General features: G+C 37.8%; 1 protein-coding gene across 2 annotated transcripts in view; it reads left to right on the top strand.

Moving 5' to 3' along the window:
- POU6F2 (POU class 6 homeobox 2) overlaps positions 1 to 25,201 on the top strand; it is a 500,852-nt gene that overhangs the window by 89,301 nt on the left and 386,350 nt on the right. For both annotated transcript variants that reach the window (XM_011972725.1, XM_011972721.1), the window contains exon 3: positions 9,705 to 9,876. In XM_011972725.1, the coding sequence (XP_011828115.1) occupies positions 9,705 to 9,876 (172 nt within the window). The remainder of the gene's footprint in view (positions 1 to 9,704; positions 9,877 to 25,201) is intronic.

Genomic DNA, 25,201 nt, shown 5'->3' with positions numbered 1-25,201 from the left:
CCTTCCTTCCTTCCTTCCTTCCTTCCTTCCTTCCTTCTTTCCTATCAATCAATCAGTCAAACACACTTACTGAGAGCCTATTTTGTATCAGACATAGTGCCCAGTATTGGGAATTTTGACACATGTCTGCCTGCCAGGGACTCAAACATCTCAGCTGTAGGGTCTAACGCCTAAGTGTTTTGGGAAAGTAAATTATTGATAGGTGCAGCAAACCATCGGGGCACATGTTTACCTGTGTAACAAACTTGCATGTCCTGCACATGTATCCTGGAACTTAAAATAAAAATAAATTATATTTTTAAAAAAGAAAAAGAAAATGATTAGCTAACAGACAAGTATCATGATTTTATTGCATCTGTGATGCGTTGCAAATATGCAATATGGGCAGATCTGTGAAACCCTTTCCTCAAGTATACTAAAGACTCCATGTAAAATAGATGGGAGGAGCCAATATGGTCTTAAAAACTGGGAGTGGGGACTTAGGTCTTCCCCTATCTCCCTTTGAGGTCCTGGAGGCACCTCTTTAAAACCCTCAGGGCTTCTCAGAGCACAGTTTTAAAACCCTGGGACTAGAGAACAGGTCTTTCTATTCTGGAAACTGACTATCTCACTTTTGCAAAAGGTTGCAAATGTTGAGATACACACACACACGCACACACACACACATGCACACACATTAATTAAGTGTCTCTGCTAGAGTTTTTAAGCTGCTAGAAAGTAAGCTCTTTTTAGGACAGAGACCAGATATTCTCTCTTGGTAACTCCCAAGCAACTCTACATTCAAATTGCTAAATGTAAATTCACTTTAATCTGAGTTGTATTCTGATTAAATCCTGATAGCTATTTGAAGCCCTCAGATTATAAAGAGTGTATGAATATAGGATATGTGTATGCAATGTCAATACTGCTGTATAACCCCATTACCAAAAGACCAGATCTAGATGATCCTGGATTGAACTCTTATTGATGCTTTTTCACAAAGGCAGCAGAAATTGAATTGATGGTGCTATTAGGTTGTCAATACCAGTGTCTCCCTTTCTTCCCAGATAAGTATACATGAAGCATCGTCCATACAGTCATTTTAACCTCCTAGGGGCAAAGGAGCTATAGAGGTTCAAGGTGAGGATTCCGAGGAGGTGTGTCCAGCTGTGTGCTAGATGCTTTGTAGAAGTCCAGAACTGGCAGACTCCTGTTTAATTGATTGTTACGTTGTTATTTCAACCTACAGGTTTACATTGATGAGCGGTTTGCCTTATTTGCTTATCTCTGTTTAAATACAGCTGCATCGGTTTTCATTATCAATTGGAGTAGCCTCTAGAGTATAAGCATAGTTAAGAGAACGTGGCATTCATGGTGGGACTTGGAGAGGGATAGAGACCCTATGTGGATACTGACAGGAGAGGAGGACACTTATCTGAAAAAGAAAATGATTAGCTAACAGACAAGTATCATGATTTTATTGCATCTGTGATGCATTGCAAATATGCAATATGGGCAGATCTGTGAAACCCTTTCCTCAAGTATACTACAGACTCATTTTCTTTTCAACAAAAAGACAAGAGACCCTTAAACTGCCCATATGTGCACCCTCATTGTTGGTAATGAAATACCATCCTGTTACACCAAAGGAAATCTTGTATTTGCTGTATTATTTTTTTTCTTTCAAGATGATTCTGTACATTCACCTTAACCAAATATTCCCTTGATAAAGTGTTGGGGATTAGTGGGACTAGCAAATAGTATAATTTGCCTGGGACATCCTTTTAACAGAAGCTCTAGACCTTATTTCACTGTGTAATGAGCTTGCTTGCCTCTAATACAGTGTTCATCTGACTGGGGGTCATCACCTGGTACAGTGGGTTGTGTAGCAGATGGCCTGGGGCAACATTTGTATGCACAACTATTAGGTTCTTTTTGGTAGATAATGGTAGGCCACCAAAACTACCATTATGGTTAGAGATGAGTGAGGGTTTGCTAAGTCGTCCTCAAAGCCTTGCATTGTGGTTATGATGAAAACAAGCTCTCAGACCAAGAGCTGCCATACGTTCAGATATTTATTAAGCACGCTTTTATCATCAATTATTTCCAAATAGTTTACTTGACTTGTCTGAAAGCTTAATGAAGTCATAGTTCTCTGTCATTTTAGATGAATCTAGCATACCTTGCATGAAGGTTCATTAAGGCAGATATGGCAAAGTTCTAGAAGCAAGATCTATAAGCATAGACAACAATACTTGCTAGATCATTAATATTCTCTGCTTGCATACAAAGGTGGGAAAGGTCTCCAAAATATTTTAGCCAATGCACATATTTTGAATATGACTAATTTAACCAAATGAGAACCCATTTCTAACCTCTGTTAATGTTGATCAATAAGGCACTAATTCTACCCAAATTGATATAAATGATACTAAACAGCAAAATGCAGGGCGAGGGAGTGGTGGTCAGTGAACAACGTTTGTGGTGGCCACGCCTGGAATGTGGCTTTTCTGATTGAACGCTAGTCTTAGAGCATGAATATCAGTTAAGGCAACTGATCAAACCCAGGGCGGAGCTCGCGGGTCAGCAAACTTTTTCTGTAAAGAGGTAAATGATAAATATTTCAGGCTTTGCAGGCCATAAGGCAAAATCCAGGCTGCCCCAGAGGAACAGATAGGACCTTGAGAGAGGCAGCTCCGTTCAGGCAGGAGCAATTCCTGAGAAAGGGCTCCTTTACCGTGAGTCTTTGAGGGGCAACATGCCTGGCTACTGGGAAATAAGTGCCTTGGTTCTAAAGGCGCCATTGCACTCCAGCCTGGCAACAGAGCGAGACTCCGTCTCAAAAAATAAAAAATAAAGGGAGGATCTGGGCAGCATCCCACAGCATCCGCTACAGCATCTATTTGAGTCTTCAACTTCAACGATTTGGTGGCTCGTGCTCCAAACTGAGGGTGTGGAGAGAAAAGTAACTCCCAGTTAGATACCTTAATGTGGGAAGCGGTAGAAAATAGTCTGTTTGTGTAGTACTTTTATATCTTTCCAAACATATTCATACACGTTATCTGTACGTTGCTTCACTTGAGTCTCACCGTATCTCTTTTTTTTCTTTTTTTCGAGATGGAGTCTCGCCCTGTCACTCAGGCTGGAGTGCAGTGGCATGATCTCAGTTCACTGCAACCTCCGCCTCCCAGGTTCAAGCGGTTCTCCTGCCTCAGCCTCTTGAGTAGCTGGGATTACAGATGCCCGCAACCACACCCGGCTAATTTTTTGTATTTTTAGTTCCACCGTGTTTGCCAGGCTGGTCTCGCAGTCCTGACCTTCTGAACCGCCTGCCTTGGCCTTCCAAAGCGCTGGGGTTATAGGTGTGAGCCACCGGGCTCAGCCAAGTCTCACAATATCCTTCACAAGATATAGAAAACCACATTGGTATGGGAATCAAGATAAAAGAGACAGCAATTCTTGGTCCTGCCAGTAATTAGCGCTAAATTAGGCAATATCCATGGAGTCCCCTCTTTAGTACGCTACTGTTACATGCAGCATTTATTTTTAATTTTGAAAGTCCTGCTTGATTGTCACAGAATACTTATCTTATATATTTTGGGATAGGATTAAATAAAATTTCAGCCACACTAACTGTAAAATGGAGAGACACGGGGAAAGCGATAGCAGCTGGGAATGTTGAGTTAAGGAAGGAAGTGCATGCTGGGATCAATATTTGGCTGTGAAAAAAATCTACTGTGGAACAATCAAAGGTATGCATGTGTAAGCTTTATAATGAAGTGCATTATAATGGAAATTTTTGTCTGTTGAATATTTGCTAGAAATGTGGGATTTTCCACTTTTTTTCAAAATAATTTTTGTTTCCGACCCAAAAAGTGACATTTAAAATAAAATAATCAGTTGTGGGTGAATTTATAATAGTTTTAGTATCCTTCTTTGATCTTTCCAAATTTTCACAATGTTCTACAATAAATATGTACACTTACATCAATAAAAAATACTTATAAAAATAAAATATCTTATTTCAGAAAGTCAAATAGAAGTTCTTGTTTTAAAAACTACTGAAAAAGTAAGGAAATAGTGAATGATGAAAAATTAGAAATGTTTTAAAACTTTTGGGAGAAATACTCTTACAATAAATATCATATCAAGAGCTAAACTAATTAATAATATTTGGTAATTGATAAAAGAAACTAAGTTTTTCTTCACGACTAAGGTAACGATATTCACACTTGACGTTGCCCTTTCCCCAAACCTACCAATGCCTCATTTCTTCCTCTTAATTCTTTCTGAGTTCAATTTTTACCTCTTCTCCATGGGAGAAACTGAACACAAAATATGATGGTGTGTTTGCATCTTAAATTGGATGTACGTAATTTGTTTCTATCCTTTCCTAAGTTGACATGTAGCATTTAGAGATGAGGGAAAATCCAATACATTTTTTTTCTTCATAATGAACGTAATTTTTCTATTGAATTCTAGGAATAAATCTGTTGTGTATTGTGTAACTACCATACTCGAGTGCTTCACAACCAAATGAATTGTTTCCCTGGATTTTTGAAGCCTGCCTATATTATTTGCATTTTCCTCAAAGCTGTTCTGATGGCCTGTTTCATTGTTAGTTTGTATGTACGTAAAAATACTCTGGACCTAGTTCAAGCTCAGTGTAGAGAGGTGTGGGTATTTCCATCGCGTGGCTGCTACTGGACATGGATGCTTTGCTGAGTTAATTATCTCGCTATCTTTAGTTTCTCTGACTATAAAATAGAATAAATATGCTTATCAAAACTCTGTTGGTTAAATTATTGAACGTCTTTAGCTGAATTACATATTTGTTTATGTGGTATTATTTTTAGCAGCCTGGTTAAAAAAACACAAAGCCCAAGTTGAATTCTCCTCCTTAATACAGTACCCCATATCTACTCTTTCAAGGCTTTATGATAGAAATACACTGGTACATCTCTATTTAAAAATTATAGGAAAGTACACCAGAAGTTAGCATATAATGACAGTATATATGGTTAGTACATAGTAAATCATATATCATATATGGTAACTACACATAATAAACTCTAAGAAACATTAACTAGGTAAAAGTTGTTAGAATGTGAGAAGCACTACACAAATAGGTACTTGTAGAAGTGCTTGAGCTTAGTATTATAAAATCATTAAAAATTAGTGCAGTAATTTACAGATAATCTAATCTTGCCCATTCCAGATCTATTAGATAATATGAGTTATAAGGCAAAGACCTCCCATGGTCAGATAATCTTGGAAAATGCTAGGATAAGATAATTCGATGGACTTCTTTCCTGGCAGACTTTCCTGCTGAGTTTTCCATGTGGGTACGACTGCAGAACTCTTTCATTGCAGAGTGTCTTTTGGGGCAAGTGTTTCGTGGAATGCACTTTGGGAAATATTGTTTTATTATAGACTTTTCACTTTCTAGACAACAAAACCAAGGCCAAACGTGGTTAAGTGGCTTGCCATGTTTATCTAGAGGGTGAAGCTGAATGCAAGCCTGGGTATTGAACACTATCTGATGTCCTGTCTACTATGCCATATTGCCCCATATATTTCATTCAAGCAAAGTCAACCAGAGAGCTGTTTTGTTCCTGTATTCCACAGGGAAGATGATGTCTGGGACTAGGGTATCCAGGCTTTCACACCTTTCACAGCCACTGGCTCTGGCTCATAATCCAAAAATCTGGGATACCCCATGAGTGACTAAGTCCATAGCCTTGAATTTTTTACTCAATGCCTACTGGGTAAAAAAGGTGCTGACTTTTGGAGATCAATCGGCCAGGGTTGAAAATGCAGCTTTACCACTTAGCTGTGTGCCTTTGGGGCAAGAAATAGCCTACTGAGCCTCCATCTGGGCTGATACCTTGCATAGCTGGGGTAACATTAGATCCATCTGAGGAGCCTGTCTGGTAAAGGCATTCAATAAGTGGGACCTATTTTTATTCCTTAATAATGCTTGAAGGAGATAAATAATCACTGTGTAGTTTCTGGTGGTTATTGCAGTCCTCTCCTTGTAGGACATGGTGAAAATTTTTATTGTGATTTTGCTAACAGAAACTACCTCTCCTGCTTCTCCTTTTTTCGCCATCTGGTTCTTGTGTCTCTGATGGCCCCTGTGAGTGTCCTGTATTGGCATATGCCACGTCCTATTCTTGCACACGTGCAATGCTGTTCCATGGTGGACCAGTCACTTTCTTCTGTCAGGGATGATAAACAAATTGCAAAGAAGTCTCAACGTCTTCTACTGTGATAGTAACAATTTCAGAGTTTCAAGTAAAAAGTCTTCATCAGCTCTATTTTACTTCTCACCTGCACTAGCTATTTCTGTTCCTGTTTACCGCTGCAGAGATCCTTGTACAGGTTGAAGTTGCAGGTCTGTTACATTTCTACAAGCACCTACATAGGTGCATGTTGGAAAATCCTCTCTTTACTCCGACAGAAAGGATTTCACAGACTGCTATGGCTCTTGGCAGAGAGAGAATGACTTCCAAGCCGAGTGCTACTTGAAAGAGGCACTCCCCCATCACTTATAAGTCTGTACTCACTGGTTACTGCTTGTGACACATTTTCAAATGGACCCCCCAGTGGCTGCAGCTGTGATTAAAAGCTGTCTGCTCTCTGCCTCACTGGGGGTTTGCTGTTTAACCATGTCATGTATGTATGTATGTGTGTGTGTGTGTATATATATACATATATATGGGCTGCATCATGGAAAACGTAAACTGTAACACAAAAAATTCAAATGAGTACTTGAATGACAAACTCTTGGATTTTCGAAGCTCAAGTCAGTGAGAGGCACTAGTTGGGAACCTAGCCATGTATGAGGTACATAAAAGTAATTTAAGGAAGAAGAGCTAATGGTCAGTGAACATATACCATCTGCCAGTGCATGTTTTGCACACATCAGCCAGACGGAACATCTTAAAGATTTAAGTGCACTTGAACTCAGCAGCTGCATTTCAGCTCGTCAGTGTGGTTCAGGATTCAGTTCAACCCTTTACAAATAAAGCAAGAGTAGAATATTCTTTCTTAAGTTTGCCCAGATATTCACTGGCACATTAATAATCATGTCTGACTTATCATAAGGCTGCTATTCTCAACATAAGTTTATCATTAACGTTATCTTAAAAAATGCTCAGATGAACAGTACAGCAACAGAGACTGGGTATCTCAAAGGTACAGGTCACACCCCTTCCTTTAGATTAGAGAGACTGAGGATTCAACCTTTTATAAAGTAACAAGAGTGGACTAGAATGTAAACCTGGGATCTTGACATCACATGACAAGTATACTTAGGAATGCCACGAGGTCAACCAACGAGCGTTGTTTCTTTCCCTACCCACCCACCCACCAACTGAATCAGAACTCGAACAGGCATGCTTTCTTAGATATTTAGGAAAGAGATCTGGGGAAATTTTGAGAATTGTGTGTCTCCTTTCCCTTCTTCCTGCCTCCCCCATCTCCCCCAAGTTTCAAGCGCTCCAAATCCCGGCAACAAGACCCAGTAAACAAAATGCAAATCTATCACTAGCAAATTCAAGCTGACAATACTGTGAATCGACTGCATTGATTACATTGATTATATTTCAAATATTTACAATATGGTGAGACAAGTCTAATTTCTTTTCTAAGGAGTTCAAGGTAGGTATCACCATTTCTGAGGGGGGAAAACAATGGAGAAATGTTTGTGGTTGCTATCTGCAATAATCTGGTGCTGACAGAGAGTAGTATTTTATTTAGTAATTAACAGTGTAAAGGGAAGAGGAGCTGTCATGTTGGTTCTTAAGCTGGGGAATGTGATGAAAGATGATATCTGCGATCTCATCCTTTCCACTTGTTTAGGATTGTCAGGATGAGAAATGTCAGCATTATGAAAGCTCGGCTCTGCTCTTGATATGATAAAACCCTTCAAAAGCCAGTCTTTCTCTCGCCCTCGTCCCCCTCCTTTCTCGCTCTCTCTCTTTCTCTGCACTTGCTTTTTTATTTATCCTGTTTTGTTAGATGGCAGAAATATAATTCTTTTCTTTCTTCCTATTATAAGCCACCGTTTTTGTTTTATTATATGTTTCACAACCCCTAATGCCCCACTGAAAATTACCTTGTTAAATGACAGTGTTTCAAAGCCATGAATCCTTTCCACCATTCCCTCAGAGGTTTGAAACAGTCAACAGACTGTAAAGAATAAATAATAAAAAAGTATTGATTATTTTGATGACTGTGAGATTCAATTAAGTATTAATTTTGCCCTCCAGTGGACCTATCAAGGTATTCAAAAGGGAGGATTCGGCTCAGTTAAATGCGTGCTGAGTGCTTCAGCCTTAAATAGGGAGAAAATGTGTTTACCTACAGTATTTGAAGAAGAAGTGCATTGATGCACAGAGTCCAATATTTAAGTGCTGTGCAAATTAAGCCCTGGTGACAGTGACATTGTTTTCAATGGTATGAGTATTGACTAAAGAAGTGCATTTGATGACAGCTTAAACTATTTGTATTGATTAACATTTTCATAGATTATCATGTGTCATATCAAATTCACTTTTCAGGCATGAATACATTAAAAAAAAAAAAAACACACAGGCATACCGCAACCAATGCAATGGTGGGACCCGGGAGCATGCCGCCCCACCTGCTTCTGTGCTGGTCACCTGTTTCCTGCTCAGGAACCATTTAGGCATGAACTTGGCAATAAATAGCTCCCAGATCTCGCAAAAAGGGCACTTCTTACTCCTCCTTTCCTTCTGCATCTGATATTGTGCCAAAACAATATTATGCGTCTCAGTTTGCAAATGGAATAAAAGACTACACTTGGAAAATATTTCTGATCCTAAAATGCCCTCCTAAATGAGCTGAAGATAAAGTAGATCTAAATAATAAGGGGGGAAAGTTTGTCTTTTCTGAAGGCGATTTTTGTTTTCTTTTTCTTTAATGCTCTGGGTGTGTGATGCTCTAGGTATCCGAATTATTGAACACAGTTTGTAAGTATTTTCCCAATTCCTTAAAAAAAAATTTAAATCAATTTTCGTGTATTGTGTTGTGTATTATTTGCTTTAAAATGTTCATTTGATTTGGGGTCAGCTCCGGTTCCCAATCTGGGACCAGTGAAGCCAACTTCTAAGGGTGCTTATAGAATTTACATAAGAAATATCTTTTATTCCATTGAAAGCCTTTCGAGGTCTCTTTTCTCCCTATCTTTTTTCTCTGCTCTTGGGATAGGGTTTAATTGCTTCTCCCCCGGGGAGAAGGCTTCTTAAAATAGCCCGTGGTTCCTCCATAGGGTGCTCTTCCTTTTTAGTATGTTGCTGAAGTACAAGCCCAGCACTTTCTTTTTTCTTACTGCATTAAAGACAGAACAAGGTGTAAAACCATTCGCACAAAAGCATATCCCACAATTAAAGCTGTGTTGGTTAGGTTGCTTTCAAATAAGTTTTTTTTTTTTTTTCCTCCAAAGCCTCCTGAATCTCTCACATGCTAGTTGAGCTTTAATAGGGTGGGGAGTAATGGAGAACTCATCGGATCTGTAATAGCTCTTCACTTGACTGCAGCCAGCAATAACAGCGGGAGCAGCCAGAGATAAGAGAGGAGAGAGGGAGAGTGTGTGTGGAAGAGAGAGAGAGAAGAGAGAGGGAGAGGGAGAGAGAGGACACGCACTCTAAAGCTGCCACTTTTTTTTTCCTCCCCTTCACTCTTTTCGCCCATCCTAGGATCCAATGATAGCTGGACAAGTCAGTAAGCCCTTGCTGTCAGTGCGGAGTGAAATGAATGCGGAGTTGAGAGGTGAGGACAAGGCTGCTACTTCAGACAGCGAGCTGAATGAGCCCCTGCTTGCGCCTGTGGAATCAAATGACAGCGAGGACACTCCCAGCAAGCTCTTCGGTAAGTCTGTCTAGGTATTTCATTTCAGTACTACCATGGTGTCCGGAAGAGCAATCCAACTCCCCCAACCCCCCCTTTTTTTCTGTTGTTCATTCAGTTTTCTCGTAAGTACTAAAAAGGAGCATCTTGGAGGTGCTAAGCCACCGAAGCTGATTCCAGCCAGCTAGGAGGATGTCCTCCAAACTTTTACCAACAAGGAACTTATTCGCTGCCCATTTTGACTTGTCAAATATTGCTAGAGTCCCCAGGCTGGAAATTATTTGGAAAAAAATAGAAAGTGGTAATAATAATCAGGAAATCGGTTCCATTGTGAAAATTGGTTAACATTTATTGAGTAAATATCGACTCGGTTTCAGGTTGCTTCGCAGCCTTTTGTTAAGGGGAAGGTGAGTAAAGACATTATCTGTCGTCTAAAGATGGGAGAGGAGAACTGAAAAATATCAATACAAGTCTTGCTATGCCAGGTAAACAAAGGTGGCCACAGGAATTGCTCTAAGAAATAACATGTGTCATCACAATCAGAATGAATATTTCTTCTTTAAAAAAGGTGATGAGGAAAGAAAACAGGTTCTCTGATTCCCTCCTCTACCCCTCTCCTTTTCGACATTGTGTTTATAGCCTCATAACTAAAAGTAGAGGCAGCCCAGGACCTTTTAGGAATCTTTGTTTCATAAACAAAACAAGAACAAGCAGAGTGCCACTCCAGCAAAGACATCTGTCATTCAAACAGATGACACTCTGTAAGCCAACTCATGCAACTGTGATCTCTAATCAGAAAGGGGAGCGGGTTGTTGAGGCGCGTGCCTGAGTGATAGATGTTAATGGATGTCTCTGCTGGAGAAGCACTTTAGGGTTCAGAGTGACGTTAGCTTTTCAGAACAATTGCTCCTGAAACAGTTGCTTTTAATTATTTTCAAGTGCATGTGTGTGCACACACACATAGACATATGTATACCTACTAACCTGAGGTATATATATCAGGCAGAGTACTGGTTGGTCTCAGGTAGGAAACAAGCACCTGAACTTCAAAAAAAAAAAAAAAAATCATTACATAGACTACTACTTTGTTAAGAAAATCAGCAGTTCGGCTTAAAACACAGGCTTTATTTATTTATTTATTTTAACAGACAGAAAGCAAGCTGCCTTGAGAGTTTGGCAACTCTAGGCTAGCTTGCTTCAACAGACAAGCTTTTCCTTAATTTTAAATGCTTACTCAATCAAACATTAGAGAGATGTCACAGAGAAACTCTGCTTTTCAGATTTTCTCTTGGTACAATACTGTTTTATGCTTAACAATATACTAGATTCCAATTGCAAGAAATTCTTTGGTAGCACCCCTTCTTTGAAAAGCAGCAATGCTACCTCTGACATGAATTTCCAAACCCGTGCGTTTGGGTTTTAGCATTTTCACCCTAAAGAAATTTTTTTTACAGTGTAAGTTTTTGTCCATCTAGGAAGAATTATGCACTAAAAACCTTCGCTTCAATTGTAGGAGAGTAGTGAGAAAAGTCAGATAAAATGATAAATTACAGAAAGGTAAAAGCCATGCTCATACCCGTCTGATGTTGAGTATGCTAAGTAAGCACTTTGACTTTTAAAAAGTAATCAATTTTGAGTTCAACAAGCTACAGATAATACATTTTTGTTCCTAAACTTTGCATGCATTTAAAATAAAAGTAAATGGATTTTGTAGACTTGAGCTTGGAGCTCCAACTTGTTTTCTTTCAAGTAATCCAAAAGAGGGGTGATTGATTTTTTCATTTGTTTAGGGTTCCCAGTGTTGAACACTGTTATAGATTTGTTATGCTATGTCTTACTGATTTGCATGTGTAGAGAAAAAAGCTTCAAAAATTCCAAGAGGGTCAAAGAGATGTGAATTAAAAGTTTAATTCAAAAGTAATATTTTTGTGAGGTGCCATTTACTAAGAATTCATAGTTTAATGTTAAAATCATAGTGGATTTTAGAAGGAATCCGCTTTTCATTTTGAAATTCTCAACTTCTGAGTTTGTGTGAGAGAACACAGCAAAATCTACATCTTACATTCCTTTTGAATTCACTTAATTGTCTTTGGTCTCTAGACTGTTTTTCAAACACAACGCGAGTATTTCCCAGTTTCCAATTAGGTCAAGAAGAAATCAGTAGATTAACAGTTTTGAGAACTTGAAAAAAATTAGAGACAATATGAGAAAGAAAGAATAGAAAGGATCAGGAGGAAGACACCCTAATATTCTCATAAGGTTTCCTTCGCAGGGGCCTGTTATGCTCTTACTTTTTAATATTACCAGGACTTGGCCGTAGCAATTCAAGTTTACGTAACTGACTAAAACTTTCCAGAATAATTCTGTCCCAGAATTTTTAGCAACTTTGGCAGCACAATTTAAGGAACCATGATTTTCTTTGATATGCATATGTTCAAGTCTGTTTTTTGTTTTTAGATGTAGTCTTGATTATACCCTTTACTTGGTAATGAAGAATTGTGTTCTTCCTGAATAGTTGACAGCATCTATGTTTTTATCTAAACAATAATTTTCTAATATACTCACTCTCTCTCTCAAACTGTCATTCTTCTATATATACACTGTAGTATTGAAAATTGGGCTTCTCTAATGAGATGGCAAGATTATGACAAATCATGTGCATCTTGATATGTTTAGTTTCATGGAGAGACATTAACCAACAACAGGAGACAAGCAGAGCTCAGGTTTTTTTATTGTACCTGAAATTTCAGTATAAATGGATTTCTTTGAAGCCTCTTCCCCCATCTGTGTACTGTTCAAATTAGCAGTCCAGAGGACAAGTGTGTTTCCCTCACAGTATGGTACCTTCAGCCCAAAACTGCAGGAGAAAGGATAATACTGATGCCCTCTATGGATAAACAAAGGAAATTCCAGGAACCACTGGGCCTTTTATGCCTCTCCTTAAATTGCACCTCTGCACTTAACAGCATCCAAAGGGAAACATACTGTGCAGAATGTTTCAGTGCTCTGAGCAACTCAGAATACCAGAAGGAGAAAGGAGAAGCCATATGCCAGCCTAAGTAGAAAGTTCAGAAAAGGGCCCTTGTGTTTTATAAAGTAATTACATCAGTGGTAACATTTTGCTTAACTTGAACAGCCATGGAAACTAAAGTACACTTAGGAGAGATGAATCCACATTTCATTGAGAAACATGTGGTTAGGTAGTTCTCTGTGATATCATTAAGTGGTCCATTATTTATTCTTCTAAAGCCTGTAGGATACCTATCTCCTTTTTCAGTTCATGACTGTATTATGCTAAGCTCTGAGCCGTAAGAAACAGTATAGAGGAGAACAGGTTTGCATGTGGTTGGGGGTGGGGGATTATCAGAGAATCTGGAGCTGTATCTCACAGGGCTTTAGCTGTGTGATCAGATGAGTGATGCTACATAGAGCCAGTCATTTAATATGTGACTAGTGATGTACATATTGGAAACCATTCTCAAAACTGGCCTTTGGCGAACCATCTTAAAGGGAAGAGGTTGCTGTGTTTCTCTAGTGACATTTATAGTACTCGTGTCAATGTGGTGCTTCACTTTTAGTTATGCCCATCAAGAATTCAGTGTTCCACATTCAGTCAAGTTGGATGCTGAAATTCAAATGGTAGCATCAACAACTTGGTCAGGAAAATGACGGCAGAAGGGATAAAAGTAATATATATCCTTGGAAAAAATATGTGCACTAAAGTTTTCCCATGCACTCTCAGCCGAAGAAGTGAGATCTCATAAAACATGCCCTAAATATTTTCTCCCCTATATATTTGAGATTTGAAAGATGATTTATTAACAGTGTTTCTCCTGGGAAAATGTTTATTGTTTGAAGTTAAACCTCATGATTTCTTTCCTTTAAGTCCCAGCTATCTTGGGTGGCTGCGTTAGTCTCGGTGACTGGCTTCTCAGTTGTACTACACTGTGCATGAATGGGGCACACAGCTAAGAGTCTTGAGCTGAGATGGAACTATAAAACCTTGTATAAGCATTGCATCCAAAGTAAAAAGTTTGTGGTTGATTTTCTCTTCTGATATTGTGCTTTTCTAGGATAAAAGAAATTGCATGCAATGATACTTTTAAGAGTGGGTATTTTCAATGCCATTTATCTGTGAGCTGTTGGAAAAGGCCTTAAAGTTGGCTCAGGGATTCCTCCATGCTATAGAATGTACTATATTGTGTATTTCTTTTCCTTTCTGTGATCTTTCTCACAGAAACATGCATTATAAGATTTTTTTCTTTCAAATTGCCATCCAGTTTGACTTGATTAGAATTTATGGCAGTGGAGTCGCTTTCAATGACAAAAGGATAAAGGACTAAATTGTCTGTCACCCCTTGAGACAGTGGTCTCTGCAGGTCAGCGTGGAGGTCATTGCAGGGCATTATGGGGACTGCACTTGGGGGTGACGCTGCCTGGCGCCCGTGCATCAGTGGAGGCCTTCATTATGGGATCACTGTCTTCATTACTTTATTTAAACGTCTCTCTCCAGGCTTCAGTACCTTGGGTATTTATAATATTCTGATTAACTATTCTGGAGCCAGTAATCAGTACCAAGAGCTTAAACCCAAGAGGGATTTAGTTAGGAGGTGATGAGGTAAATTCCCTAGAGAAATATATTTCTTTAAAATATGTATCATGCTTCTATATTTTTAGAAGTTTCTGTATTATATCAATTGAAAATGTATACCCCCTTTCACCAAAGAAAGTTTTGCTAAAGAAATATTAAAAGTATATTTTTTAAATCAACTAAATAATTTGAGTAATAGATTTATGCAAAAATAGTTATTTAAAAGAAATCTGTAGAAACCTGTATTTGTGGAAGTAAGTGAGATGCACAAGGTATTTGTCAAAAATCAGTTATGGTTTAATAGTCAAACAAGCCCTTGTCATGCTGCTGCATACTTGAGTGAAAAAAAAAATGCATATTTGGATACACTTCTTACATTTAAGAAAGTCTAATGCACAGGGGTATTTTTAAAAAAATCAGTGAGAGGCTGTGTGCATTTGGACAATTTTAGTTTAGATTTCCCCCCCAGAAAAACACTGTAATGCTCCATTGATAAATAAATCCACTTTAAATAACATGAATGTGTAAGCTTTGAAATAAAAATAAATCCATATAGAGAGGCACTGGTGTTCAAATTTTTCACCATATTTGTTTGTGGAGCTGCTCATTTCTAAGTGCACTTCAATGGGGGACAGTGCACAATATGTGCCAGAATCGTCAGTGGGGACCTTCCTCTGTGCCTGTCTTTGCTAGCTCTTCGCTATGCCTGGGGTGCTCAGGTCAGACCTCTGTTTAAAGCAGGAAGTTCAATATTGCAGTGTCCAAGGATACTCCATGGTAGCACATTAGCAAGTCAAAATACTGATATGGTTTTACTTTTTTCTCCCCTTTAATTTTGATTACTGTGATTCTTATATTTTGTTGTTGTCATTAAATTGTCCTAAAAACAACAGGAAATAAGGTATTAGAAATGAGATTAATTTGTACATCATCACTCCTTTAAATGATCCCATTTTCATCTCTTGAATGTCTTGGATGTTTCTGACTTAAAGGTTACATGGCATTACAGTGTTTTTGTAGTTCACCCAGCCCAGTTTATGTCATAATTAATAAATAGAGGTGCATTCCAGATTCAAGCTCCCAAGGCTCAGCCCTTAAGAAGATTGCTTTCGCTCTTAATTACCTGCTTTAATTATACAGCTAGCATTCCCGTTCTCAAGAATTGACCAAATACGTTTTTCTCCCACTTCAACGTTGAGATTTCACTTGACCGTTTCAAGTGGACCTTGTTTGTTATGAGACAGTCAACAGTTAATCTGTGAGAGAATTGGCACTTTCTTTGATTGACGACCTTGCTGGTTTATATTTGGGGATTAATAATACATCAGACATTCACACATTAAAAAGAAAGTAAATGTGAATAGGAAGCGTAGAAGGTTCAGTTCTGCTATTGGGCTGCCCTGATTATTCAGGCCTTCCCTGGGAATGCAGAGGCAATCGGAGAAGCAGGCACATTTGCCCAAATATGCACCTGGCTCCACTTAACATGTTTCTTGATTTTTTATGCTAAAGAAAAAGATAGCAAAGTGTTTATACCAAACTGGCACCCTGTCAGGGGGCAATCTGTATAAAGTTTCCCGCTGTCAGGTTAATAAATTTTTAAAAAATATCCAAAGGCAGAGGTAGCTAGAGAAAGCTCATAGTAACAGTTGCCATTCTCCAGCGGATGGGTTTCTCTTTAATATCAGCCTGGCTCTGGAATTTTCTTGTTTGTTGTCTTCCTGGGTTCTGTACTTAGCTGGCGTTTTTGTTCAGCTTTTCTTTTATTCATGCCATTTCAGTCTTACTTTTTAAATGTTTATCTTTTTAAATTTCAAATGTCTTTTCTTTGAGAGAGAAACAAGTGAGCATAATTTGTTTTAATTTTTTATATGGTATTTTGCAGTTGAACATATACTTTGTCATGCTATGACTCTGAATGAGCTTCTAAATCTATCAACACTGGACTTTTCTTTGGGAATACTTTCAAGTAATATTTATTCATAAAGGAGTATCTGTGCTTTGGCAATATAGGGGCTTCTGATGAGGTCGATTATTAAACATGTTGATCTGATTCTTAATCTTTTCAATGTAAACTTTCACCTCCTGATTGTCAAAGTCAGATTTCATAAAAATGAAACAAGGGTGGACTTGTTTGGAGACATCTCCTAGTCTATGCTGTGACACTTTATAAGCTATCAAAAATGGATTAAGCCCTTTTAGTGTGAATGCAGAGGTCAGAAAGAATAACACTGGATCTCTTGAGGCTAAAGAAAGTTTGTCATTCGCAGAGAAATGGAAATTAATTTTGTTTTATAAATATTCCAAGGTGATTTTTTAAAACTACCTAATCAAGATGCCTACCCCCTGAGATCGCTTCCTAATAATTAACTTCTACTTTAAAAAATTTCCTAGTATGTTATATGAATGTCTATATTTTATTTGAGAATGGAAAAGAAAATCCATGCCCAAACTTCTCTTACAGTTTTTCCTTCTTAAGTGATTTTAAGGTCTTATATGTAACAAGAATATATTGTGATTTTTTTTAAATTAAAAAATTAGCTACCTGGAACAACATAACTAATAGTCTAAGCAAGTGACTAATTATTGGAGGACCACACTGCCATTAAAACTATTTGAAAATATAAGGAAAAATAATCAGATTATAATTAGAGAAACTAAGTAATATAATTATACATGAACTAAATGCTTAAGAGATTTGCTGTACAAAAGACCATTTGAAAATGGGACTATATAATGAAATCTACATTCACTAAGATGGTTAAAAATGTTCTTAGTAAATAACCAAAATAAAACCTGTTAGTTTAGCTCATGAATGAAGTAGAATATGAAGGTATTTTTAGGACACTTATGATGTCCCAATGATAACCAACATGAAACAGTTTCACAATTTAATGAATACGTGTATCCTGCATATATTGTTTGGCATTAAGTAGTTTTCTTAGTGTTTCATCTTTTCCTGTAAAATAATCAGTGTTTCTTGGGATTGACTGATGTACCTTCCAAATATTTTGTATTTCTTTAATTTCATCCTATTAATGGGAATAAAAGCATAATTATGACAGAAGTTTGTGAAAGCCAAGGAATTCATATTTAAAGACTGATATTAACACAATGTTTTAAAATAGCAATGCAAATTTATCCATTTTCTCACCACTTCCATACTTTATTTTTGTTTCTCTATATTTTCTTTCTTAGGCACTGTGAGTGCACAGTGAAAGAAGTGTAATGCTATCTGTATAAAATATTTGTGTGTGTCTATGGTCTGCTTTTCTCCGTATTTTCTTCATACACATACAGTGCTTCAAATTGTCTTACTGAATCTGTAGTATGTATGTATTTTCTCTATTGTAAAACTAGCAAAGTCTCATTTATAATAATAAGCTTTCTTTTAGTTCATGCTATCTATCCAACATTTAAAAGCATTTCTCCTGTATATTTAAAAAACAGTTCCCTGATAAATGTATCAAAATTAATAGCTTACCAAAAAAGGGAAACTAATTATATTGTAGTATTGCTTCAGCTATACTTGGGCTAGAATCCAAGTTCCAGTGTCTTCTTCGATGCTGCTATTTACTGAGCAGAAGAGACAAGAAGATTCCTCAGGATTTGTGCAGTTTAATTGAGTAAAGAAATCTGGGGGTTTTGGACAACTTGACTTGTAGGAAATATATGTATTTTTAAAGCATACCAACTTACCTAAGCTAGGGAAGACTCTGGGATCTAAAATATTAGGAACCTAAATATTTGTCTATTTCTGGGATAGACATATATCACAATATAAACATTTATCCTTTTCTTTTTTTAAGTCAAAAGCATTTATTCAATAGTTATTAAGCACAATTTTTGTTACACATTCCTTTAAGGATTCTATGTGCCTATATATCAAGGTACAATGTGTGATTGGTGCACAATAAAGAAATCATATTTTAAACATTTACTGTTAAAGTAATATGGTATGATTAATCTCTTTTTGCAGTTCTTGATGACCACATATGTGGTTATTTGCCTTTTAATACCGATATGGCAACATTTATTTTTGCAAATTAATGATTTGGGGTGACTTCCTGCAGGAAGGAATCATCACTGTCAAAGCAGAAGAGAAGCTAAGGGGTTAATATTATTTAAAAATGCAAATATTTGAAGCTGTTTTAAAAGTATGAAAAATTATTGTACGTGACTTTTTGCTCAAATCGACCCAGGGTAAAGGAGAATAAAAAGTCGAATGGAAACCCACATGTTCCTATATTTAAAAATGTATACACATGGAAGTAATGTGGGGAGTGAAATGCACTTCATCAAAACTGGCATTTTTTTCGATATACCTACTTCATTTCCCAAAATACTGCAAGATAGAAATGTGTCAGAAAGGACACATGCTATTTGCAAAAGGAGAAGCATACAAGAAATATTGCATCAAACTCCTATTTCAGTGGATCCATTTAACTAAATCCATACACTGTTCTATAATCTACGAACACGTATATATCCAGAACAAGGATCCTCTCGATTATGAGGGAAAACTTTCACAAACTTTTGGGAGGAACATATGTCACTGTTTTAAGTGTTGATTGGCTCATTTTATTCTGGTTCCTAAGGTGAAGGCAGGTTTTAGTCTTAAGCCTTACCCAAGAAGTTGCTCAAATTTTCAGGTAGACTAGACTATTTCTTTGCTCTAGTTTAAATCTTTACTTCTCCCATTAATTGCATCCTGTATTCATGGTAGTTTTCTAATAAGCCAACTGGAATCTGCAGGCCATCAGAAAAGTGTTAAAAATTATGCCTCATGTTTTAAAAGGAATTAATATCTACAGCTGCCTACTTACAAAAAAAGAGCTGGTCACCTTGGAGATTGCTGATGGCATGGAGGTGGTTGCAGTAGCTTAGAATGGTGGCTACACGTCTTGTCATCTGTAGTGTATCAATATGTTTTTATAATGATACAATAACCTGAACCCTGTAACGGTTTATGGTCCTTTTGAGAATTCTTATGGATTCTTAGAGTGACGGAGGTCTGAGAAAAGATCTTGAAAGCTTTCACAAAATCTGGCTGGGTGACAGAAAGCTAGCAGGACTGTGATTTAGCTGCTAAGAAATCCTATTGACCAGGAACATCATTAAACTTTTAAGTTAAAACTAAAACCACAAAACAAATGGTAGATACAAAGGGTAAGGGGTACCCAAAGTGGCGGTGAAAATTAAAACGTGCTGAAGATTCTTAAAAATAAAAGGCAAAACGCAGCAAGCCCATTGTTGATCTTGATCTCCTACTTAGAAATAAGCATTTCTAAATACACCTTTCTGAATATTGCAGTGTGTGTCGGAAATCTGTATTTGTGCATCTCCTTTATGGAATCTGTCAGAACTGATTGTTGCTCTTTCATTTTCTCTGGCTATTTTTAGTCAATGATAAATAAAGAACTTGAATTTTGCATCTGGCACCAGTGAGATATAGAACCAGAAACAGCAGGAAATAACCATGATGAGTAACTTCACATCAGTATCTGCATGGAGATCTCAGTCCTCTTAACATTTGTAATACTGCTAATTTCTATGGGCTTTTTAAAATACTTCCACATGAGCTCTCAAAACCCATAAAAGTGTGGCATGTAAAGTAAATTGTTTGTCACTTGCCGACGACCTGCCATATTTATTGTCAGGAGAAATGGACATTAGTTGGAAAAGCAGTTGTTAAAGGCCAAACAATTTTTAAAGATGGCAAAGATGCGCGAGGGTTTTCCTTTTTCTAACAATGAGCCACCCCTTCAGACATCAAAAGACAAGATAATAAGACACTTCAAGCACAATTCAAGATTATATTCAACATCTAAAGGCTCATCTCTTGTCAGTTTGCATTTACTCTCCCAGGGATGTGATGCTTCTATCATCTTTCTGTCAAGAGGAGTCTGGCAGAAGAAGCGAGGGCTCTTATTTCACACACTTAGGGTTTTTTATCAAATAGCCCACACTCGTTGTGATTCAGCCAAAATGGGGGGATAATTTGAAGAAGGTCATGCACAAGTACAAAAATCTCATATTGATTTGTGTGATTAGAAGGCATTAAAATTGCACGTTTATGTTAGTTGCTGAGATGTTTTGTCAGTTTATTTGGTAATACACTTTTGCAGCCTAGGAAAAAAAAATGACTTAAAATTTAAAAATAGATGGCTGAAAGCTGACATGATTTGTTTTAATGTGGCTGTGTCTGAACATTTAGCAAGTGAACATAAAAATAATGTAAAGCTTTTAGTTTAACAATATTTGAAATTAGCTTATATAATGAAATACTTCATGCAATGTAAAAGCAAAATAGCACAGCTGTGCGAATCAGGTGAAACAAATATATATGTGAAATTTTTTAAAATACTTTAAAAATTGATTTCATATCTTTAATATATAGATAAAACGTGATGACATTTTCAATATAAATTTAATTATGAAGCTGTTTTACAATGGTTATCAAGTTTTTAACATTTTGCACTCTTTGAAATTACAGTGTCATTATATTTGTCATTTTATGCCATTCTTAGTATATATGCCCTTTTCCAGAGAGCGTACTAAAGAATAAATAAAAGGGTTTTTATTATTATTATTATTCTCTGTCAAAATTCATCACATTTCCTTCTTTGTTCTCTGACAGTCACAAAGCCATACAAAGAAACATTCCATTTTGGTGGGGGCATGTTTATAGAAGTTAGAAGAACAATCTTTTCCTCTCAAAATAAAACAATTGATGAAAATAAAACCATGATATCCTGGGATCATTTCTATATTGAATCTTTGAAATTACTTTTCCTAGGAATTTTCATCAAGTCTCTGTTGTCTCCACTTCTTATATTTTTCTCCTTTGCCGTGAAGTGTTTTGAAACTGGATTTCTTACTTTTGCGCCACTTTCAAAACAAAGGAGGGGTACATATATATCGTGTAGTTACAGTGTAGAGTAGAAGTGAAAACCCATAATTTGCCCTATTTATTGTATGAGTTTTTTCTATTCAATACAGTTTATGCATTCAACCTGGAACAGTGAATTAATCCATTCAATAAATGTTTATTGAGCACCTGCTCTGTGGCAGGGGTGGTGCTGTCTCCTGAGGACTCAGTAGAGAAGAAACCAGATAGAATTGATCACCTAGCTTGCCCACTGTGAGGGATACTGAAGATGCAAAACTGAACAAGACATGGGGACCCCACCCTGAAATGGCCCACAATCAGCATCACACATTGACATTCTATTTTACTTGATCATTTCTGGTACCCTTTTAGGCAATTTTAAGTCTTCAAAACCACGCTTTTCAAAAGTTGTCTGTTGGTTAGAAGCCTCAACATTTGAGAAAAAAACTATGATCTCCAAAAAGTAGGGAAGAAGAAAGGAGCATTAAGTGGTTTGTGACAAATGACATTCGCAATGTTTTCGTCACAGGGTTTGGTGCATATGTCGTGGAACACAATTGCTCTTCTTTAGGGATTGTCTCTTAATCATGTCCAAAGGGAGGATGAATTAGATTATTTCTTCCTCCCTGTCTTTTCTGCCTTCATTCTCCTCCCAAAATTCTTGTTTGTCTTATATAATTTTTATTTTTTTATTTTTATTTACTTATGTTTTTACATATGTTCTATCGGGGGCCAATTCCTTTTATTTTATTTTATTTTATTTATTTATTTATTTATTTTTTTGAGACAAGATCTTGCTCTGTCACCCAGGCTGGAGTATGGTGGTATGATCATGGCTGCAGCCTCAACCTCCTGGCCTCAAGTGATCCTCCTGCCTCAGCCTCCTGAGTAGCTGGGACTACAGGCGTACACCATCACACTCAGCTAATTTTTTTTTTTCAACTTGCAAGAGGTGGGTCTCACTTTGTTGCTTAGGCTGGTCTTGAACTCCTGGCCTCAAGCTATCCTCCCACCTTGGTCTCTCAAACTGTTGGGATTACAGGTATGAGCTACCGCACCTGATCATTGTCTTACACTATAAAGTAGGGCTTCAAGGCTCTGGAGTCAGGTTGTGTGGGCTTGAGTCTAGCTCTGCCACTTGTTCACTGGCTGGGTAAAGTAATAACATGTTGACACTTCAGCTTCCCCATCTCTGCATGGAAGTATTGCTGGTACGCCACAGAACAATCTTGAGCTTGAAGTGAAATGACATATGTAAAAGCCTTTAGAGTACCTGGAATGTAACCGGAGCTCAATGAATGTCACACTTAGTTAAGAGTTGAAAACGTACTTGCTATGTTTAGAAAGAATCTGATTAATTTTGGGCAGCAGGTACCATAAAACCAAAATTGTGGCCTTTGGAAGTAGCCACGCTTCTCCATAAGGAAACATCAGCCCCCAAGGGTCCTCCTGATCAAAGAAAGGTTCTGGGGATCTTTGCTTCCTAATGGCAACACCCTTTCCTTCTCCAGTCTCTGCTTTCTTTTCAAGTCCATTCAGGAAAGAATTCAGACTCATAAATGGATTGTAAGCAGGTTCTAGAGGGAACGATAGTTCACTCTCTTCATTCTGGAGAGTACATAAGTGAGGTGGTGAGCAAGGATGGAACAGGGCAGTTACACATCTATCTCACTCTTCTCTGAATTTAAAATGTTGGAAGGTGTGATTCTTTCAAATAATAGCGTTTTTAAAAATAATGTTGGCCTTGAGAAGTGCTATGAAGCCAGATGTCTGTGGGCAGCAGCAAATGTCTCTCCCTCGCGGTGTGGTCAGATACCCCAGGGGCAGTCTGTCTTTGGGTGGAGTTCCTCCCAGGGGCGTCAGCTGTCCCTCCCTCCAAGGGAATTTTCCAACTCCAGGCCAAGCACTTCTATCTCTCTGCCTTGACCATACTGTTGCCCATGTTGGGAACAGAGCATTTGTTTCTAGTTAAATGCCCAGAGATCTTTCATAGGATGCTTTTGTGACCAAATCAGGGTGAACTACAGAAAATTTCAGAGAGAGAGAAACATTCCATTGAAGTCATGTGTCAATTTTAGAAAAATGGTACTGCAGAAGGATGGTAACCTGGGTTCGAATCACCACCCTTGACCTAGGCACAAGGCTATAAGCTTATGCCTCCGTTTCCTCTTCTGAAACGTGAGTGTTAAAATACCTATCTGATGGGATGTTGAAGATTATGTCAAGGAAGGCAAATAAGATGCCTGCACATGGTGGTGTTTAATAATGAGAGCCCCTTCCCCTCACTTCTTAGCCCAATGCATATCTTTCCAAGGTCTGAGAAGTGACTTATTCTGATGGGAGTTCTCTTGGGAGTGTGGATCGGAGATTAATGATCAGCAGGGGCTCTGAACGTTAAGATCTGTTTTCTCAACATAGCTTCTCCATGAAAGCCAAAACTCAAGCTAGACATGGAGAGAGTAACCTTTGCTCCGGAAACAAAGGATTTGACTAGATTGTGGGTCTTCTCTGTCCCAGCAGAGAGCTCGTTTTTGCCCCCAAACAGAAGCGCTTCTCTCAAAAAGTTAGTTATGTGTTAGGTATGGGAACATGCCTTCAACTAGAAATCCATGGAGTCCTCATTCCTTAAGGAATTTTCATAGCCAGTGTTTAATTGGAATTTTCAAATCTTCAAGAATGAACCCTTTTCATATATTTTTCAAAAGGAACAAACCAAAAATAAGATGGCAACTCAAAAAAATCTATTAGTGCCACACTCCCAAGGGTTTGAACATGCCGTGAATATTTAAGTAGCTTAAATTGACATTTGGAGCCATAATTGGGAGGAAACATGTTATAACCTTTGTTGGGGATATTTACACATTTTGGTTGAGATCCGTAAAACGTACCTCCTCTTATATACACCAAAGTTGTCAGGATCAGTAAAGGAACATCTTTCTGTTATTGTTGTTGTTGCCATGGCAACCCCACACTTTTTTAATTACATATTCATACCCTATGCTCATTTCTTAGAAATCATTGGCACTTCTAAAACCACTCATTTAACATGTGTCGATCAATGTCAATAAATATACTGCGAAATTAAAAAATATTAAATCATACTTTCAGATTGAATTAATGTACACGTTTGTGTTAATGTTAAGTAGAAGAGACAAACTCTCTTTTAAGCCAGTGGCAATGACCATCCCTTTCATATAATGTGACAGTTTTGACTTTCTTCACTGAATTTATAGCTGTATCGCCCCTTAGATGTCCCAGATGTTATTACTGTTCCCTCTGTGGTTTTGTCATTGGGTAACCAAACTTAAATTTATCTACACTTGGCTGCACCCCTGAGCAGTGTCAGCGTAGAAAGGATGATGTTGGGAAAACAAATACAAGGTTGGGCTACCTTGTACATAGGAATGAAAATCCACATCTTCATTCTATCGCATGAATTGGGTCCAGCCTTCTTTACTGAGCCTCTCACCCAGCTCTGACCTGCCTTTCCACACCATTCATTTCCAGCCACCACCTAGAGTGCACTCTGCAACTAAATCTTCCAATTTTTCATATTTTTATTAAACTTAAGTGTATTCTTTTTTTTTTTTTTGAGTCAGAGTTTCACTCCTGTTGCCCAGGCTGGAGTGCAATGGCACGATCTTGGCTCACTGCAACCTCCACCTCCTGGTTCAAGCAATACTCCTGCCTCAGCCTCCCGAGTAACTGGAATTACAGCCGCCTGCCACCACACCCAGCTAATTTTTGTATTTTTAGTAGAGACAGGGTTTCGCCACGTTGGCCTGGCTAGTCTTGAACTCCTGACCTCAGGTGATCGGCCTCCCAAAGTGCTGGGATTACAGGCGTGAGTCACCGTGCCAGGC

The sequence above is a fragment of the Mandrillus leucophaeus genome, unplaced genomic scaffold, assembly GCF_000951045.1.
Source record: "Mandrillus leucophaeus isolate KB7577 unplaced genomic scaffold, Mleu.le_1.0 Scaffold100, whole genome shotgun sequence".
Taxonomy (NCBI): domain Eukaryota; kingdom Metazoa; phylum Chordata; class Mammalia; order Primates; family Cercopithecidae; genus Mandrillus; species Mandrillus leucophaeus.
This window is presented reverse-complemented; position numbering and strand designations above follow the sequence as displayed.